At 41.6% G+C, this 22288-nt stretch overlaps 1 protein-coding gene across 5 annotated transcripts in view; it reads left to right on the forward strand.

Annotated features, from left to right (window-relative positions):
• GRIA3 (glutamate ionotropic receptor AMPA type subunit 3) overlaps nt 1-22288 on the forward strand; it is a 1128422-nt gene that overhangs the window by 793814 nt on the left and 312320 nt on the right. For all 5 annotated transcript variants that reach the window (XR_014962259.1, XR_014962260.1, XM_085608118.1 and 2 more), the window contains exon 11: nt 4780-5153. Coding sequence is in view for 3 of the 5 variants with exons in the window: in XM_085608118.1 (XP_085464244.1) it covers nt 4780-5153 (374 nt within the window). In the remaining 2 variants the exon portion in view is untranslated. The remainder of the gene's footprint in view (nt 1-4779; nt 5154-22288) is intronic.

The following is a 22288-nucleotide window of genomic DNA, read 5'->3' on the forward strand; positions in this document are numbered from 1 at the left end:
TAAAACTGCACTGGCTCATCAAAGATGAGAAAGGAAAAGCCAGTTCCTAATTTTATCAGCACAGGTCATCGTCAGACATGGTGCAAGCGGCAAGAGAGAACGCATTCAGGCCTCAGTCGTGAAACCGCTGCTGATTGTACAGACCTTGTTAAGAATAGGAGACATTGGTAGCAAAGCTGGCAAGAACCTAAGTGCATCACAAGCCTTTAATGAGGCACTAGGTACCACAGGAACCTTGGGCCTGGATCTGATGGGCTAAGGTCTAGAACAATGTTTGGGTCACAATTAACTTAGAGATATGTTGAATTGAAAGCCCCCAGCCTTCTTCACAAAGTCCCAGGTATCTACTCAACTGCATAATTATTCCAAACTGCTGCTCCCTTACCACCTAACAAGATGCCTTGTATTGTCCTCCCCGGACCGCCTTTCACACACCCTTTTGTTGCCACTTCTCTGTGAGGCAGTCTTTGAAAAGCACTGGTAATGCGTGAAGACCCACCTGTCCTACCCATTGTACTGACTTGACTCTGTAAGGGTACCGTTTTTAATCTTCTCTGCCTCAAATCTCTGCTACTTGAGGGCTCTCAGGGGCATGTCTTCTGCCAATGAAGCTAGGAAGTAACAATGAATAAACAAAATATCCTAAATAAATGTCAGAAAGAAAAAAACTGCACAACATAGTATTATATTTAACTATCCAATTCCAGTCGATGGTGTGCATGAGTTAGTAAGTTGGTTTGTAGCTACATAAGCACATTACCTGTAGGCCTGAGCGTAATGTAAATTGCGGCAGAGTAATTTGCATAATTTGGAGATTTTCCACATACACTTGTATGAAATGCCAAGAATTATGCGATTATGCTACTTTACGTAATTATGCACCATGCCCACTAAAAATTCTCTATGAACACGCCATTCATGGTAAAAATGTACTGCGAGTGCACGAAAATAACAGAAGACCATGGGTCTTATTCACAGTACTTTTGTTTTTTTGTTCCCTTTAGCATGAAATGCATTCTCGTGTCAATAATAAACACAAGGCCGCATTTTTCACTAAAATATAGCACATGAAAAACTGACATTTACTTGAAACGTTTGATTGTCACATGTCTTATTTTTCAAATGGCCCTCTCTTTCCCTTCCATCGACTCCATGTCCCCTCTCTCTGATCACAACCTTCTCAAAGTCACATGCTTGTTTGCCTCAATCTCCATGATTGTATTTCAGAAAATTGCCCACAAATCATTTGAAAAATCCCAGCCTCTCTTTCTTGAAAGCCTTACCCTGCAACCTAACAATATCTAAACTCCTGAAGCTCCGCTAGTAACCCCAACAACCATATGCATGAACACACATACCCCCTGCCCCCAGTAATGATCACAACTTACACCTATTAGTTACATTTGACACAAACTGGAATGAATGCATGGAATAGATTGCTTTAACGCACCAAACAAGGGACTTTCAATTGGCAGACTCAGAAAGGTACTCTTACTTGCAGGTCGGACACACTCACATAACAAAGGACACAGACCTGGAGAAATCCTCGTCACTGGAGGATCAACTGCTAACAAAACCCCAGTTCAAAAAATACATATCACCGGTGTAGAAAGAAAATACAAAACCACTCTCTGGACCCCTGTTGCAGCTCAGGATGAGGTGGGATGGGGGACACTGGGGGGCGTGAAGATGGGAAATGGGAAGAGGCAATGACGTCCCTACAACAGGTTGTACTAAGATCCAGTTTACGGCTTACCCAGCTCTGCATCCTACATCGCACATATTACTCTAGGGTGTCTCTATTTAAGAGGGGGAGGAGCACATCAAATCAGTGTTTGTGAGGTTGTGGGCTGGTGGGGACCCTTTTCCACACCCTGTGTGCCTGCCCTACAATACAGACATACTGGACAGAGCTCATAGATTGTATGTCCAAGGTAGGAGGAGTGGGTCTTGATGGATCTGCTAAGATATATGTGTTAAACGTACAGGAAGCCCCAAGATAACAGAAAATATGGACAGCTCTTGGTCTGAGTGTTGTGAAACATAACATTGCTAATATTTCGTGCGCCAAAGACCCTCCAAATATTGAAGACTGGAAAAAAGACATGGACTGGTGTATGCTGGCCAAAAACGTTGTGTGTGAGGGAAGTGGTTGTCCCACTATTTGGGGGGAAGTCTGGCGCAACTGGGAATCATATTGTGGACTGGACTCCAAAGGATCTGGCTTGGCACTATCCGGTGGCAGCTTTGTATGCACGCATCAAAGTGGGGCACTAGGATAAATAGGCTTAAGGGGGGGCGGGACCGATGTGCTTCCGGCTATTAGAATTATCAAAGGATTCAAAACCTTCTGTGCATTGGATGGTTAAATGTTATTTTTGTTTTACAGCATAACTAATAAAAACATGTTTAAAAAGAGAATAATCAGTGTAACTAACAATAACCACAAACACTGTACTAATCACTAACCTTGGGTCAGGAGCAGCCCGTTGCCCAGCATAAAGTGCTTCAGTGCCTCGTCAGGGCTAGCAATACATACTACAGTTATCCACTCGGAAGAAAGAATGAAAAACTGTTTTTAAAGAGGTGGGCCAAATTAATCAGCTTCTCCTTATTTCCTTTAGATAGCCCAACTTTTATTCAATCAAAAATTAGACGTCAAATTCATCACACACACAAGAGAATTCCCTCTAGGAGTTTGAAAATTGCATTGCAAAACAACAATATAAATACATAATTAATTCTGAGCTCCAGAAAGATTTTGGTGACAAAAAAGGTGCTAGAGAAGGTGCTCGTGCAGATTTGAAAGGAAAAGGGGGCGTATGGACCCATTACATACACTATGTTGCTTTATATAGAGGCCTGTCCAACATAGTTAGTACATAGCAAAAACAAATGTAGTTTGTTCAGATTGAGGTAAAGTTATTAATTTCAAATTGCCCCTCTGTGGATCATCTTCTGAGTCCAAGCCTTACATATAATGTCGACGTTTGGACCTGGCAGGGCGATAAAGGGCCAGTAGGTGCCTCAATAGGACTAGGTAAGTGAGTAAAGAAGTAGCAACCTAAAAAAGAAAGGAACACATTCCCAACTGATTAAAAACTACTAAAAACTTTGTGTGTGTCTTATGCTGCATGTCCTCACCTGGAAATACCCATCATCATGTGTTGAAGAGTCACTCATAATTTCAACAGGCAGGTAAGGCTGATGGCTCCTCATTCTGTGAGCAAACAAACTCAACCTATTGAAAACAAATATGTGCCATCCCTAATTTAGGCCAACATATGGGCAAAAAAACCTCCGTGCTCTGAGAAGGGAAAAGGCTTCCCTTGGGAAACTATTTTAACAGCAATCGGTCTGTAGAGGTAAAATCAATCAATTTCAATCTGCAGAAAGAATCCAGAGATCCCAATTAGTCCCCCTGAAAATAGTTAATCACTTCACAAATTACCAGCTAAAACCAAAAGCGCAAGATGGGGAGTATTACTCACACAGCAAAATGTATCAATCCAAAACATTCCCTCGGGGCAAAGAATCCCACGTAACACCTGTCTGTGCTTTAATCACCTTAGGACCTGAAACAATGTACAAAGAATCTGTCACATATTCATGCCAAGAGAAACAGAATTCTGACAAATGCGTCAAGCCATGCTGATCCGCTCAAATGACACAGCTACAATATATCCCTTTTACCGCAACTGTAACCAAATGAGCGGCTCCGAGAGATGTAAAGATAAAGCAGCCATCGTATCAACATGCACACTGGCCACAGAGTGCGACTGTAATGTTGCGTTCACCGGCCAACCAAAGGATCTTGGAACCAAGGATGAGCTTATCTAATGCCTTATCATCAGTCCTGTTAAAAAACATTCTGTGTGTGAGGAAACCAAACTAAGCTGGTTCACTCAGATGGAATTAGTTTGACCACAAAATGAGGAGCGAATCAGCCTTCACTGTCTGTTAGTATTATGAGTGACTCTTCCACACATGGATGATGGTTATTTACAGGTGAGGACATGCAGTATAAGGACGTTTTTCACGTCACTCACCTAGTCCTGAAGAAGAACGGCTATTAAGGCGTCTACTGGCCCTTTTCCTGTCTGCCAGGTCGAAACGTTGACATTATAAGAAAGGCCTGTATTCAGTAGATGGTCCACTCTGGGGTGGCAATTTGAAATTAATAGGTTTACCTCAATCTGATTAAACTAAATTTGTTTTTGCTATGTACTAACTATGTTGGACAGGCCTCTATGTAAAACAATATGGTATATGTAATGGGTTCATACTTCCCCTTTTTCCTTTTCCTCCAAACCTGCACACGCACCTTCTCTGAGCACCTTTTTCTCACCAAAATCTTTCTGAAGCTAAGAATTGAAAATAAATTATGTATTTATATTGCTGTTTTACAATACAATTTTCAACCTCCCAGAGAGAATTCTCTAGTCTGTGTCTAATTTTACCTTTAATTTTTGATTGAATCAAAGTTGGGTTATCTAAAGGAAATAAGGAGGAAGTGATTTATTTGGCCCTTTGCAATAAAAACAATTTTCGTTGTTTCTTCCTAAGTGGACTACTGCTGTCTGTATCATACGCAACCCAGATCCTTCGGGTTATTTTGGGTCACCCCATTGTTATGTAATGTCGTCAGGGATAGCAGTAAGCGCTATATAAATGCAATTACAATGCAATATAATGTGACTTGCATGTTTTTGTTTGTACTTCTGTGGTTTGACTGTACTCTTTTGGACTAACAATGTTATTTTTCATCTCCCTTCACAGAGAGCAGACATAGCTGTTGCCCCCCTCACAATAACACTGGTACGGGAAGAAGTAATCGACTTTTCGAAACCCTTTATGAGTCTAGGGATCAGCATCATGATCAAGAAGCCGCAAAAGTCCAAACCGGGCGTGTTCTCATTTCTGGATCCTTTGGCCTATGAGATCTGGATGTGTATAGTCTTTGCTTACATTGGAGTGAGCGTAGTTCTTTTCCTAGTGAGCCGTTTCAGCCCTTATGAGTGGCACATGGAAGACAACGATGAAACCCGTGACCCTCAGAACCCTCCCGACCCTCCAAACGAGTTTGGGATATTTAACAGCCTTTGGTTTTCCCTGGGTGCCTTTATGCAGCAAGGATGCGATATTTCTCCAAGGTTTGTTTTCATATCACTCCCATTGCCTTTTTGCATTTTATGGTCACGCTGATGCCATGGTGCATATATGTCACTTTCTCAACGTATTCTTTTTTTAAATTTTATTTTTCATTGAATTCCGATTATTTTTGTTCACCATTCCACCGAATGCTACGCTTCATCATCAAGCCACGCCGCTTGTCAACATTCACCAAGTGCGAATGGCATTATTCCAAGATAATGCCATCCCTCCACTCCTATGAGAGCTTATATACACCATGTTGAGACTGTAAAATGCATAGGGTTTTACATTCCAGCAATGCTTGGAGGGCTACCGTGTTTTTGCTGCATATCTCATTTTACGGTCATCTGCTTGGTGCATATAACACATTGATTATTCGTTGCAAAAACGAATTGCTTAAAAACCACATGCAACAGCACTTTAACAGCCATTTTCATGCCTGCTATTGCTTATGTCGGCATATTTTGGTTTTACGTTTTATTTTTATTTCGTGTTTTGCATGGGGCTTGTTTCTTTTGCTATTTTTCATCCTTCATCCATCCCTCATGACATTCATGTCGTTTGTACAATTGTCTCCATGTGCTTGTCCTATTGATGATGTGTGTTTTTACGTGATGTTACTGTATAATCAAGATCTCTGGCACAACAAGTGGGAATATGGGAAAAGAGAAGATGTCTTTGTGAATTCAAACTCTCTTGGGGCACCTAACTGCCCGGCTGGTCCTACAGTCTGACCGGTCAGAAGTGATTCCCCTAGATGCTGTAGCACCAATGTGTTTTTGGCCTCTAATGAACTGCTATGCAGAAAATTCCATTTCTATTTTGAAAGTTGTTGTAAGCTTTAAATGGTGGCTTTGGACTAAAACAGTAGAATTGTGCTTCTCATTTTCATAAGGCATGTGTTGTACCATTTATAACTGGTGAACGGGATATTCTACCGGGCGATGAAGCACTGAAAACATTCTGGCACATATACCACTTCTACTGATCACTGTTCTGTGCATGTGATGGATCTCAGAGACAGCTTTACTGAACCAGAGGAGGGATAGGAGATTACTGTTCACACAAGCACACCAAGGCTGCTCAAAACAAGCTCTTTCTTCAGCTTTATTTACTATTACCAGTCTTTGAAAGTAGACTCGATGCATACATTGAGGTATGTCTCTGGCTGGTAATAACATGCTGCAGTTTCCCTATAAATATGTATTAATGTTGCGTGGGGTATAAAACGTTTCCCTGGCATATTTATTGATTCATGCATGTCAGCGGTTTTATATATACTAAACCTGGTTATTAATTGTGCCTAGGCGATTTAGCAAGAGGGCTCGGGGGAGGAGGTGTACACAGGTGTGATCTACAGAGGCAGTTACAGAAGGATCTTATGTTTGAAATGACAGAGGGTAGTTAGGAAAGAAGTGGGATCCTTTTAATTTATTTTAAGAATATTTGTATTCATAAATTATAACTACTTGCTGGGATTCAATCAGGATTCAAAGCGCATTACATCCAGGCACGCAGCTGAAATAAAATTTATGATAAAATACATAGCTATCAAGTCTATCAGGCCTACAATTGACTTGGCCATCTAGTCCAGGGTTTCTGATTTGCATTCTGGGACTTGAAGTCCTGGGTTTTTAATATGGTATGCAGGAATGCAAGTCTTAGAACACAAAGCAAACACCTAGGGTGTAAAGCAACTCATGAATGAACCTGGGGAACTTCTGGGCTCTGACAATTTTACAGCACAATAAATACATGAAACAAATACACAGAGAAATATGTGCCTTCCTCTGCAGTGCGACAGTAGCATTTTCGGCCTAAATCTTACAAATCGCGCCCACTGCATTTACATCAATGACCTGTTCATGCCTACATGAGCATAAACTAAAGTTGTTTACGGTAGCGAGGGCTGGGTGAATTGTTTTGTTTTCCGATTCCGCAGTAAGTGGAAGCATTTTAGGGAGAGCTTCCGCCTGCCGTGGATGAATAAAAGGTGGCAAGAAAGACACAAACTGTACAGAAACCACTATGTAGGAGTGTTTCTGTGGGTCAGTCCAGTCGTTCTTCCTAAGCCACGCTTTTCTGGCCATGGAGAACTTCATAGAACCAAACAAAATGTCCAAAATCTGCTTGTTTTTCTGGTTCGCCTGCAGAGTGAGTTTCTTGGCAGTTTTTATGCAGCATTATACTATCAGCCCAAAGGCGGTTACATTTTGACATTTTAACGATTTTTGAAATTGTTATGCTCACCTCTAATATTAGCAAGGCTTTGTGAAATTGTGTGTCCTGATTGCAAAATTTTCCAATCTTCGAAATCTGTCTGCATGATTTATTTTAGAAAAGCAGAGCTTTTGACCCCCTTTTTACAGATGCAATCCCTAATTCTTACCCAGTATGTGTGTCTGTCCTGAGATGTAGTCCTTGATTCTGTAGAAATGAGTGCTCTTAAAATGCTGTTGCCTGTGTGTTTGGCCAGTTTCAAAGACCGATAAATAAGTTTCGGGACATCACATGGAAAGCTGCCGGCATTTGTGTTCTTCCTCCAAAACCATAGGCGGTAAAGTCTATGTCTTACAACCGCGGCTGAGGCCTCACAAATGTATCTCTTATGAATATGGTAATGCGAGAACCGATAGAAATAGGCTGTCACTAGGGCACTTCAGCATGGATCTGAGTAGGGTAGAGCGATGCTATATTTTCAGGATAGCCTGGTGGGCATCCTAAAATTGGGCGAAGCTCCAGCCCTGGTAGACCAAAGTTGGCAACCCTGGTCCAGCAATCAAAACAGAGGCGCAAAGAACTTCTGGTAAAAGTATCAAAGCGGGGCACATGAATGTATGCACTGTTTCATGCAGTGCCGGCTTTAGTGCTGGTGGCGCCCGGTGCGAGAATCATTTTTGGCACCCCCACACCACATGAATGCCCCCTCGGAATCTCTCACTACTACCGGGCATAAGTGCCCCTCATCTCTCCAATCATAAATTTTTGCTAAACACAGCTCCCAACCCTGAGGTCGGCGCCCACTCCACAGGTCAGCGCCCAGTGCGGCCGCACCAGTCGCACTGCCCTAAAGCCGGCCCTGGTTTCATGTTGACACGCTAATCTAACAGCTTTCGAGTTTTCCAGCACCAGACGTGGCTTGACATACATTACCAAACCTCTCTTTTCATGGTGCATGCAGTTTGCGGTTCTCCTTGCACATTCCAAATCTTTGCACTGTCTCATATCTCTGGACTTTAGAAATGGCATCCTTTGCACATGTTACACTTGTTTGTGAATTATATTGTCGCATTAAGTACTTACCAACATGGGTCAAACATAATATTGCCAAAGTTGAAAATTGTGACATCAATAATAAAACAAAATACAGACAATATGGACTCTTTAATAACACAAGACACTATTCCTGTGAAGTACCAGGGCACACAAGCTCATAGCGAAACACACTGTCATCTAAAAAGCAGGAAAAACCGCCATTTTCAGGACATTAAGTTGTTACCATACTGTTAGAAATAGGGTTATTGATTTGGCTTGGAGGTTGCCCCTATGAAGTGGAGTAGTAACGAAAACTACGGAAAGAGAAGAGGACGGGTTTGTGTGGCTATCTGCACCAATTGAGTGCCAATACAGGCCAGATTGGTTTGAATCTTCTATGTAGCAGAACATTGACATGGGGATTAACGATTACTGATCATTAGATAATAGTGGAGGATTTGGAAAATATTAGGAAATTTGGTGTGGATAACGGGTTGTATTGATTTAGGCCATCCATGAAGTGAACTCATCAGGACTGTGAGTGAAGGCTCTTTGATGTATCTGGATTAGAGAATTTGATATTTATACCAATTGTCCCCTGAAGAAGTCCATTTTTATGGACAAAACGCGTTGATTGTCTTCGCTGTATACGTATGACATTTTTAAGAAAAGAAAAGAAAGTGAAGATTTGAATCATGCCATGAATTTGAATGGGACTTTTTGTTCAAATTACAATATTGATGTGGTGAATCTCTATTCTTTGTATCAATGTAATGGACACTTAGAGCTACGTTATAATAAAAAATCTGACATTTTCAGTGCAAAAACAGTTTTGCATATTATTTGGAAGCCAAATGTAAAAATTGGTCTTCTGGGTGGCTTTGTTTAAGTCCATGTCACATTTGATGTGTCTTGCACCATCATTGCCCATATTATTGTTGACTATCTAATAGCTCAAATGCACCAATTTAATTTCAAACTTGATTTCAAGTTTTAGGAAAGGGCAATTGGAAGCTTTTTAGCAGGACTGAAATGCCAGGATTAAAAATACTCTTCAGAGCCCTAAGCACCAATCAGACATCGAAGTTCAAATGACCTCGTTGTACGACCTGTAGAATGAAAATAAAGGAACACATTGCAGGACACGCATCTACATCTTTTACCTGAATCTCTCCTCAATGTCCATGATCATTTATAAAGTACCACCTCACAGTGTATTTTCTCCTTGCACTTAATCATAGATGTTCTCGTTAACCAAGTCAAATAAAATAATTTTATTTTATTGACCTTGAAATAATAAATGTATTTATTAAATGTTATTTGAATAAGACAAAGAGTAGGTGGTAGGCACAGTGAGCTAACTTACTGACTAGGGTTGCAGCTTGGGGTACTTTTAAAGAAGGGTGCTCCAAAGACAGCCATTGTATTGCACAGGCACCCATTCATGCAAAAGCCATTGGCACATTGTAAGCCCCTGTACCTCCCTCTTGCAGTGCATGGGCACCCCAGACCTGGCTAATTTTACTGAGGCAGAAACATTATGCTAGTCATCAATTCTGTCATCCATCTAAAGGATTCATATGCACATATGCCTGCTCTTTCACTGTCTGGGCTATATTCCCACTGCCATAAGCTATCATTCTTTACCAGTACAGACTTGCTCTTTGACAATGCAAAACAGTGATTGATTCATGATTCAATGCATTTGTATAAAAGTGTAATCTAATTTACGGTTGTACTTTTCATATTTCACTGTTAGGCTGGCCAAAGCGCTATCGTACTGATGGACAGATTTCTCATGTGCAAGGGACATGTGATAGGCTTAAAACTTGGAGACTTCAGGATCTGGCCACACCGGTTGAGGCTTTAGTTCTCTCAGTTCATGATTGCTTTACTACCATTTGCAATTGATTGAAAACTAAAGGCCACCATAAAACATATGAACATTTGAGGAATATGAACCAAAATCTACAGCCCTATATTCCTCCGAACCTGGTTACATTCTTGTACTTCCATTGGTTCCTATGGATTAATTTAGAACAAATTTGAGACAATTGTCTCAGCATTGACGCTGTCTGTATCCAAATAGCCTGAGATCAAAGCAAACATCAGAGAGCAACAATTGGCTAATTTCTCCAAAATAGTAATCTGAAAGCTGAAATTTAAATCTATGACAGCTTAATATTTTCTCAAAGACATACTTGATTAAAAGTGATACAGTGGTGGATAAAGTGAAAGTGAGTTCTCTGAGTATGAGAACATGTAGAAAACAATAGTACCAAATAAAAAATACATTAAAAATTATAACAAAGTGTTAGATTAGGGTAACCCAACCTAAGGACAAAAAAGTGATCACTTTCCGTAGTCCAAACAATAAGATCATTTGATGGTTCAACGGACTATAGTGACATATATGGGGGAGGCTCCAGTAGGACGACATATCTAACCACACTTAGCACAGCACCTTTAATGGATAGACAAGTGATATCAACTGAGCTCTGCCGTGCCATATATCTGAGTCAAATAAGGGGTAGTAATGTAACCGCAAGTTCACTGCATGTCGTCAACTGGTCCTAAGTGCCTGAAACAAAATTGACCAAAACAATAAAAATTATGCTACAAAACTCAGATTAGCGCCAAACTGTGCTGGCAAGATGAGAATCACTTGCTAACAGTACCCTTACTGCTAAAAGCAATACAGAACAGGCAGTGTGATCTGTGTGGAACCACTGGAATGCTACAGGCTTGATTTAAAGTGAAGCCCTTATGGTGCAGCTTTTTCTTCTGCAATTTTTTTTAATTGTTATCAAAAGTAAGATGCACCTAGGAAGAATGCCAGTGAATGAAGTATTGGCAGCGCAGTTATGAACAAAGCAGTAAATCAAGTTATGTTATAAGATCAAATTCCAACTCTGATCTGTAGAGGAAATACAAGGAGATGAACAGGGCAGATGTGATCAGTCAGTGCCAAAAGAGCCATGAAAATATATTGTCACTGTTTGAACAGAGCAAGCATCAAGAGTGACATCACTTACTTGTGAATGTTTGGCAGCACTAAGGGCAGCCGTGCTTTTCATTTTGGGACTGTGTAGATGTAAGGGATTGAGGGTGCTTCTCCCAGGACAAGGGCACACAGTAACACATCATTCAAGATGGCTGCGTCAGGAAGGCATGTGTTAAACTCAGTGACACTAAACATTTGTCAAAAATTTAAACAGACTACCTGAATTTTGTTTTTTAAACGAATAGTTTTCTTTGAGGATAAATTACTTAATCGTGGCAAATTTAGGAGGCAAAACGTTTGTTTATATTTTGTGAGGCAGACATACTGAAATAAGGATGAACACAGAGTGGGCACCATGTTTGTTTAGCCTGTTTGGAGTTTTTTGCTTCCAATAATACACATGGAGTTTTTTTCCTTCATGTAAAGAGAACTGTTTATTTGTTTTTCCTTGCTCTGTCCACCATGCATTCCATCACTGACCCAGGCAGGGAAAATCAATGGCGGTAGCCCTGCCCTATATCGGACAGGGCTGTTGCCACTGTGACCCACAGACCCTTTGGCAGACCGGTCTCAGGTCACGGGTTTTCACTGGTGGAGCCACCTGAGCCCACACCTTTAGAACCCCATGGACCCCGAGGGGCCTACCGGACTGTAAATGAGGCAGAGGAACACCGGGAGTGGCATGGCAGCAGCTCTGCCGATATGTGACAGTGCTCCCACGCCGCTACACTCCAACAGTGGTAGAGGCCAACAGTAGTTAATTCACAAAGGCTACACTGTAGAAGAATAGAAAAAAATATATTATTTCCTAAAGCTAGATTGGATCAGATATGCATGAACATTCCACCATGCCATATAGAGATGGTGGAGTTTCAGTCACATGTCTTTTACACATGACAGACTTATCCCATGCCAGAGTCAACTGCTTAAGAGGTAAAAAATGAAGGAAAAAAACATCAATGAGAAACTATGGAGGACTTTCTGCCACCAGCTTACCAACAATAGTACATGGAAATGCCAATCAATAAAACTTTCAACTGCCTAATTAGTCTGCTTTAATATTAATTAAAACTATTACACAATAGAAGGTTAAGTTGCCTTAATAAGGATGATGTTTCGAGCTAAGCTCTAAATGTTGACCTATTGTAGTGTTCATATTGTGCTACTTTGTTGTACCTGACAAACTGTGTTTGTTTCTTTGCTAACATGTTGACATTTAACCCCATGCTTCCTGTTACATCTTCTATTAAGGTATGTGATGGAGTATTTTCCTCTACTGCATGTTTGAGTACTGTTGATGTGGTGTATGTATATATACATTCAGTGCATGTTTTGAAACAGATTAGATGCAGAAGATATGGAATATGCATCAAGTGTCAATCTGCCTGGAACTGCTAATACATGATGTCCAGTGCTTCAATTGAATTAGTTGCTGGTAGGAGACGACCGGCACTAATATCACACAGATCAAGAGAGAAAAAACACGCGTGGAAGGAAGAAGGAAAACCATTGATAAAGGGAAAAGCAGGGCTGAAACGAGCGTGAAAGAGTGTGATCTGGTGTGACCTCTGACGATAATTATGGTGCCAAGACACCTCCTAATCTGTGGTCAACTCCTGGGGTTTAGGTACAGTTTGACCACAGATTGTGTCTTATTTGCTCAAAATAAAACAAGGTTTGGAGACACTAAGACTACTGTGAGACTGAACTAGCATAGTGAAAAATATGTCAGCTCCATCCATATGTTGACATTAAGCTTTCATCTTTGTAAACAATAAGCTTATATTGTTAGGGATCTTGCTATGGCTGAACCCATTAAAGTAAGCAAAAACCAGGTCACCCTACAGAGCGGTCAGCCATGATGATACCAGCATTTCTGCATCTGCTCTAGGAACTTCACTCTTTCTAATAGAGATAAAGGAATACAGAAAGAAGGCACGCAATGAAAACAGACTATCTGAATTAGAACTGTAGCAGTGTCCCCAGGGGGAGTTGGCCAAATGTCAGTTACATGTTCTATAAAGACCACAACAGCATGGTCCATGTTGGTTTGTGTTTAGGATGGTGTTTGATAAGCTTGAGGGGAATTCCAGCTTTTTATTCAGTCTCTGGCAGTTTGGCAGCAGCCCATTGCCAATTACTCAGTGCTTTCTAAACAATTTGATAACACAATCAACTACGTTGGAGCAGCGTTTGTCTCCTCAGAGGTGTTTCTTGAAATAGCAATTGTGGTGCTACTACCTATGTACAAACAAGGAGAAAGGTGCCTTCAAGGGATTTGTTTGGTAAATAATTTGTATAATTTCGATTCTTAATTAAAGGTAGGGCAGTTATATACCTACAAATTTATTAATTATCACTTTTTCAATACTTAAATCAGCTTAGTTTGTCAGAATCAGGATTGAATAAGGTGTGAGTGAATCATCACATATTAACCTGAATACAATAAATTCAATAAACCAAAAGGAGGAGAAACAAGCGGGTGTATATATAAAAATTGAATTTATATTTCTAGTTCAAAAAAGGGTACTTCAAATTGATCCAACACTTTTTCACAACAATCACACTGTTTTCCAGAGAAATGGCTATATATTGTTGTGAAAAAGTGTTGGATCAATTTGAAAGTGAAGGCATCAAATAGTGAAATATTTCCTTTCACTGTATTTAATTGTTGTAATTTGAAGTACCCTTTTTTGAACTAGAAATATAAATTCAATTTTTATATATACACCCGCTTGTTTCTCCTCCTTTTGGTTTATTGAATTTATTGTATTCAGGTTAATATGTGATGATTCACTCACACCTTATTCAATCCTGATTCTGACAAACTAAGCTGATTTAAGTATTGAAAAAGTGATAATTAATAAATTTGTAGGTATATAACTGCCCTACCTTTAATTAAGAATCGAAATTATACAAATTATTTACCAAACAAATCCCTTGAAGGCACCTTTCTACCTGTTTATTCATATTTGCCCGAGCCCTCAAGGGTATATTGGGTTGTCCACTGCACTTACCTTACTACCTATGTACAGCTGACCAGGCCCAGCTTTTAGTTGCCTGTCATAGTGTGATCAGTAGCGGACGGTGCAGGTAAGCGTGGTGAGCCGGGCGGGAAGTCGACAGACGACGGAATAGGATTTATTTAATTTTCCCTATTTCATTCGTCTGTTGACTTCCCCCTTCCCGGCCCGTCCCCACCCCGGCCCACCGCACTTACCTGCACTGGCCGCGACTGAGTGAGACCCTTTGTGTACTCGAACAGGAGAGGAAAAAGTAGGGGTTTGACTTTCTTTTTTTACTCTGTGGTCAGCATCCGTCCTCCAGCTTCCAAACTCACAAATAGAAAGACGTTTTTATAAGCCAAGGGTAGTTCTAGCTACAGGTGCATGACTAGCGATTACAAACTATTTCCTGTCCTTACATACACATTGTTCATAACCATTATTACAAAATCAATGCACATAAAGTTGGCATGCATTTCCTATCATACTCAAAAATAGAAGGCCAGTGGACTTGCATATCATTTGTATCTTGAAGTAAAGAGCGTTTTGGTTAGTTCAGCCGGCACATATTTGATTGCAATACATGGGAATAGCCAAAACAGGATGTTGTTCTTTAAATGGCGTTGAAAGTCGATTTCCTTAATCTGCGGACCTGTTAATAACCTTCAATAGGAGTAAATCACAATTATATAATTTTGTGTCCTGATAAAGTCCCACACAATGAGTAGTCTAAAACAGAACTAAAACAACTTTGTCTTCATCATACAAACATAATTTCAAAACCTGGACCTGTTTATGCTTATGCATTGTGAATAGCACTTCGGTTGCTTTGGATAGATCAAACCACCTTGAAACATATTGTGGAATGACAAAAGGATAGTTTATTCGGAAGGGTATGTTTGGATAGTGTGAATTATTAGTGAGTCATTCAGGTTGATAAGGGGATATCCCCCACTGTAGAATAGCTGGGAGCATTTTAATTGTAAATATTTTTTTATGTATACGTTGTCTCTGAAATGTCCTTGGTTACAAATATTCAAAAAACACCAAAGGGAGAATATTTACTATGTCCTCATTTAAGAAGTATAATACTGGGAAGATTTTTTAGACATAATTATGCCTCACTCCTGAGTGCAGCTACTGCTCCCCAAAACATATTAATGCTGCCAGAGGCCAAGGCCTGTGCATAGGGATTTGGGGAGATATACCGCTCATACTACATGGAGTGGAGACCAATTAAACGTCTCTCCAATTACTGGCAAAACCAAAGGTTGTCCTGAGGGGGGCTATATTATTAATTTTGAGGTGTCCTTCTGAATCAGCGCCAAACTGAAAGACCAAAACTTCGAAGAGAAGCGGACGTAGGGCAGAGCCTTGTGATAGACCGCAGCTAAGTTGAAGCTCTTGGCAGTAGTGCTTTTCCTAGGCACACTTTCTACGTTTGGTGTATTAGGATGAGTTGAGCTGTTGCAGCTGTCTTGTTAAGTCTCATCATGCCCTGTCAAATTGTTAGCAGTGTGCTTCGTGGACTGATTGTAAGTGCAGGAACCATACCCAATGGGACCAGCTCTACCACGACACCAGATTGACGAATGTGCAGCAGTTTGTATACATTACGGGCAATGTGTCAGTTCTGTGAATGAGTTAGAAAATACACTGGAGTTACATATAGAAAGCAAAAATTTGTATAAAGGCTTTGCTCCCTTAGAGGCTTTCGTTCTGACTAGAAAGAGTAATAGGGAGACTTGGTAGAAGTTTCTGAGATCTAGTGCACCAAAGGACAGACTTACATGTTTATTGGGTCAAGGTGGTCTGTTTTCAGAAGGTGAAGCATGTATGGTTTGCTGGGAACGTGTTCATGGGTGAGCAGACTGGATGTCCAAGTGCATCTATAGTGGCTTAGCCTAGTATGTGGGTTTAGGACAGGTCGCTTGCGATGGATCTACTGGCAGTGGTCAAGCTGTAGATTTTTTACGTGGCTGCCTGGAAGCTATGGACTCAAGACGTCTACAAATGGACTTACACAGCTTTCCTGCAAATGACTGCTTCTGAGCACTCTCCCCCTTACTTGATGAAAGAACATATTCCCTTATTGTGTTAGTTTGCAGTTATATAGTACACAATTTTCCATTACTAATGCATTGCAGAACATATACCATATCCAACTGTAGGTATTTGTGCTCTGAATAACGGATCTTTATTGTTACCCAACTCAGTGCTGCTCATTTTAGCAACTCAGGGAGGATGAAAGTCTCTGTGAACCACCCTGATTCAAAACTGTCACCAAGGTGTATGAATTTGGGTTATTGGTTGTGGGCTTGAACCCCATCTGAAGCAGCAACCACTATTCTTCTCAGGGTTAAGTCACGAGCAAACCCTAAATTAACCTATCCTCAACCCTCGGGTACCTTGGCACAGAGCAGTCAGGCTTAACTCAGTAGCACCGTGTAAAGTATTTGTGCAACACTTCAAACAGTAACAGTGCAAACAAACCACAAAAGGAGCCCATCACAAAATCAGAACATTAGATTCGTTTTTAATATATAAACCAAGACTAAAACGACAAAAATCTAATCAGTAGAACTGAAGGCATTCAATTTGGAAGATTTTAGTAAAAATGGCGCCAAATGGCGCAAAGTGTGGATATCTGGTCACGCCGGACTGGGACAAAGTCACAGGTGCAGGTCAACCGCAATGGAGTACCCAGTTTGACCGGTCGAATAGAGTACCGTAATCCTGGTTTGTGCAGCATTGCGAGTATCCGCATCGAAGATGTGTCACACAGCCGAAGCAATGATTCAGATCCGAAACTGTGGCAAGAGGCCCTGTTGTGTCGTCATTTAAGATCCCCTCAACAAGGGCTTGCGATGCCAAGTTTGGAGTAAAGGATGTTTCGCGCAGTCGGGTGATGATTCTGTTCACGAGGACCTGCAGGGTTACAATGCAGAGCCCAGCATTGTCATCAATGCTGCCGTCGACGAGAGATGCGCTGGGATGCATTGCGTTGCGGGCGGCTGCAATGCAATGTGGGGCTTTGAGGCGGTTTCGTTACACACAACAGTGGGGATGCGTTGGTTGTGCTCAGTGTTGCGCTGCGCAGCAGAGAAGAAGGGTCTGTTCTGCTGGATCCACAGAGTCTGGCAGAGCACCTAAGGACCACTTTCAAGGGTCCAGGATTGGGGTAGCACCACTTGGCAGGGTAGACTCACAGATGGCAGAGTCCAGTTCCAGGAGCATAGTCCCTGTGTCTTAATTCAGTAGGCCAACCAACTAGCCCTTGGAGTCAAGAGATGCAGGGGCTCTGGGTTCAAAAGATGGAGGTTCAGTCCTTCTCACCCATACAAGGAGGCAGCAGGTCAACACTGCAAGGAAGCAGCACAGCAAGGCAGTAGTCAAGCATGGCAGCAGTCAAGCAGGCAGAGTGGCAGGCCTTCAGCTGCTCAGCAGTCCTTCTTCCTGACTGAGTATCCACAGGCCCAGAAGTGAGTTCTAATATTTTTACACAGTTGTAATTTTGAAGTGGGGTAGAAGCTTCTAGAGGTTTCTCTTTGAAGTCCACAGGCATTCTGCCTTCTCTGTCCTGGCTCCAGACTAACTACAGGGGGCATGCAGCCCTTTGTGTAGAGGCAGGGCACAACTTTTTCAAGTGGAAGTGCGGCTGTGCTCAGCTCCTCCCTCCCATCCTGCCAGTGATCCCCACCCAGGCACACCTAAGCTCCCTATTGTGGGTGGCTGTCTAGGAGGAATACACAAAGCTCAACTGTCAGCAACACCCAGTCATTTGACACAGGCTAAAGGGCTAAGTCAGACAAATGCCAACTTTCTAAAAGTATACCTAAGGGCACATAACTCACGCTCCCATCTGTCGCACTGCGGTGTGGGAAACCGTCCCTCTCTTTAAACCAATGATACCAGTATTTTTACAGTTCCTTATTCCATCACTTTTCCAAACTTATTAAGTCACTGCGGGGACAGAGTGATTCCACCTTGTAACTTTATTTCAAATTTTCATATGCCTACTGAGTGCCCAACCAGGCATTTCACAGCAACACGTAAAGGTAAAGGTGAAACGTACAACCAGGCCAGCTCATTCCTTTGTGCCCAATGCATTTCGAGCCTAAAAAGGCTCTTCGTCAGGGGTCTCTGCAACAGATAAAAGAAACAACTCAGCTTACTGCTCACTACTACCCTACACTTATGCAAAACAGTATTACCACACCCAATATAACCACACTCAGCACCCAACTACCCCCTGTTCTCCCAAAATAAACAAACCTGTCTGTTCAAACGTCATGCGGATCCCTCTCCCTCCTGTTGCTCAACCCTCTATGGCCACATACACTACCATTCTCTTCACACACTAACAAAATGTAAATTAAACACATTTGTGTGCAGCATGCAAATAGTTATATGGGGATCAGGGATAGCAGGTAGATGGGTTTGTATTCAGTGGTGTGGATGCTGCACACAAATTTTGTTTATTTCAGGAGAACAGGGAGTGCTGAGAGTGGTTATATAGTGCGACAGATGGGAGGGCGAGTTATGTGCCCTGAGGTATACTTGCGTATGAGCTGTGATCTGGGGCGGTTCACAGCATCTGATCGAACGCACCAACAGAGGACAGAACACACAAATTATGAATTTAAACAAGGGAAGGAGTACATCCTTATTATAGATTTTCCTAACTTTCCAAAAGAGGCATTTTCAAAATTATAATTTAAAATACGACTTCACCATAAGTTAGGATTTTAAATTATGATTCTAGAGACCCCAAACATGAACTGGGTACCTCTAAAGTTATCCTACAAGAGAGGTAGGCTTTGAAGTAGTTAAAAACAAATGTAAGAGTGTTTTACTTCCAGAACATGCAAAACCTAAAAGTACTTGTCCAGATTTTTAAATACACTGCCTCCTGCTCCCTGGGCTGTCCAGAGCCTACAATACGGGTGACTTATATGTATTAAAAAGGAAGGTTTGGGCCAAGCATAAAGTTTATTTTGCCTGGTCGAAATTGTAGTGTAAAACTGCACACACCGACTGCAATGGCAGGCCGGAGACTTGTTTAAAGTGCTACATAAGTGGGTGGCACAGTCAGTGCCACAGGCCTACTAGTATAATTTCTAGGCCTTGGTCACTAATTGTGCCACTTTAGTAGGGACTTACATGTACAATAAATATGCCAATTGGGTATAAGCCAATCTAACATGTTTAAAGGAGAGCGCACCAGCATTTTAGCACTGGTTACCAGTTGTAACGTGCACAGAGTCCTAAGGCCAGCAAAAACGAATTCAGCTAAAAGTGGAGGGTAAAGGCAAACTGTTTGGGGGTAACCCTGCAGATAGGGCCAGGTCCAACACAATGGATTAGCACAGATCTCTGCAGTGGATCCATCAGTCCATGGACCTCACATAGTAGCCCTTCATGTTCTCAGCTTGCCTTTATTAGATTTTGCAGCAGTCTTGTGGTGCTACAATGGCGTAAAGCAAGGTACATTGGCTGAAAGTTTTATCGAAAAGACGTGAACAAGTGAATAAAGCAAGATTTAGAACTTTTACATTTGCAGCAATGAACATGGTGCTACCAATGATTAAAACTTTAAGAGCGCGGAGGATTGAACACAGGCAGTGATTATATAACACGCTGTTTGATCCGGGCAAGGTTGACTCAGCCTTTTGTCCTGAGAGTGATAAAATGAGTGAGAATCAGTTTGATCCTGGTAACTCTTTTATTTACAATGCCATGTACGTATATGTTTGTGATGACAAATCCTAAACCAAACATAAGTGAGGAAAACGTCGACAACTCCATGTGAATAAACACACACATTTAGAAACTCTTTGAAATGTGCTAAATTCACAAATGCATTTTTTGAGAGCCCCTTTAATCCCCTACCTGTGGGCGAGCACAATTAGGGAAATTAAGCAGATTACCAAAATGCAAAGGCATTCAGAGCACTGAGCTGCTCCTGGGAATGTGTCATTTTTCAGCGGGGATGGGAGCACATATGTGTGGGATAGGTTCAGCCTTAAAGAACACAGTGAGAGGGAGTTGCCATGGTTATCGCAGCGGCAGACTTTTCCCTGGCTGTGAGCATCCTCCGCAGTGAACAGAAGACACATAGGGTCTGGATCACAATGTTCCACCCCATAGAACTGAGACAAGACAGAACTGTATCTCACTGCCGCAACATTGCACATCTCAAGGCAAGGCTTCCTGCCAGGGCTGCCGACTAAGGGGTTTCATCTCACTGAATATAAGCTGTGCGCGCATGGCGGAACCCCCGCCGTTCATGCCCGGAAAACGCCAGATGGCCAGCATTGCTGCACTGAACTTTAGAAAACATTTTCTTCCTCTCTTACTTTTATGTGATAAAACATTGGAACTCTTAGCGAGATGACAACATTTTAACACATTTGAGTATCTATTGGGTTCCCTGGAGAAAACACCCGCTACAAACGAGTCCTACTAGGTCGCTTTGCAACATACGAGCCATTGGACACATATTTCATCAATTATATTTTGTTTTTCAGCCCCTGTTGGTTGTAGGGGCACCCACCCAGCTTTTACACAGGTGATGTTGCGTGTTCTCCCCCTGTGTCTAAGACTCTGGATTCCAATACCAATAGTTAGACGACAGTAGCTTCTTTAACCCTCTTGTGGTAGGTTTGGTTGAGTTGATGGCCTCGCCTATAAGAGGTGGCATCAAGGGCTGAACCACTTACACTATAATGGAGTCCTTCAAAAGAGGTCAATAGCCAATCCGAGGCATTACTTTGGAAAACAATAGTAATGTCAGTGGAATTCAGGATTATATGGTATAAACAGTTATAGAATTATAAAAGTAGAGCACGCTTCCTCCTTCAGCTAAGATTCACAAATTCTTTGGGGCTAATTTTTAATGTGACGTCTCCTCTCCACTAAGTTAGCCTTGGTGCACACTCTGGAAGAGTTTTGTAGGTACTTCACAATGTTCTTTTCCGTAACTCGAATATTAGTCATCTCGGAGCCTCCAGTTTTGGTCCTCATGTCACTGGTCCAATGTTAGGCTACGCCGGTTTAGCCCTGTAGATTGCTCCTGCCCGTGGTGCACAAGTTAGTTCTAATGGGAGCCGACAGGTATGCCCGAGTCATAAAAATATGCCTCAGTCACAAAATGTGAAGTGAAGGTAAAGCAGTTTTTGATTGACTTTCAGGATTTTTCGTTGCCTTAATCTTGTAGTTGAGGGGAAAAAAAACAATTCTGTAAAAAAAATTATCTTTGATATTAGGTTGATATCTTTAATTTAATATCAAATTTTTCAGTTGCCATGCAGGCTACCTGAGACTTACAGTTAGTAGCCAGTTGGCAGCAAAACAATGTTGTATTCTATAGAGTAGCATCCAGAATTTTTGATTCTCTGGGCCTCCTCTTGGGTTTGCGTTCCCCTTTGTAATGGCCACTGTTTAACAAAATGGCCTGTATCTCTGTATCTCTGTTTCTGTTAGTTGCTGCAAAGCCTCTGCCATTGCCCAGGGGCATCACACGCATTAGCTAGTTCATGGTTACGTTTAATAGTCATGGAAACATTTATTTATATTCGGCTGGTCGTGGGCAGGAATTTCATCTGCCTAGTGTTCTATGCTGTCTCTACGGCTCAAGGGTGGGCTGCATGGGACAGGACTCCTTGAAAGTTGCTAAGTGTTTCAGTAGATTTTGTTCACGAATATGGGCACCAGTCTACTGAGGCGAAACCTTAATGTTGTGCTGTGGTGATCAGGAATGAACAGAATGTTCACCTAGGTGCACACTCACATCACTCTGGAGAGGTGCCATGGCTGGAAGCCCACATAGGAAAACAAAAAAGTGATGTGTGGAATTCTTAAATTAGTT

This window comes from Triturus cristatus, chromosome 5_2, assembly GCF_964204655.1.
Source record: "Triturus cristatus chromosome 5_2, aTriCri1.1, whole genome shotgun sequence".
NCBI lineage: Eukaryota > Metazoa > Chordata > Amphibia > Caudata > Salamandridae > Triturus > Triturus cristatus.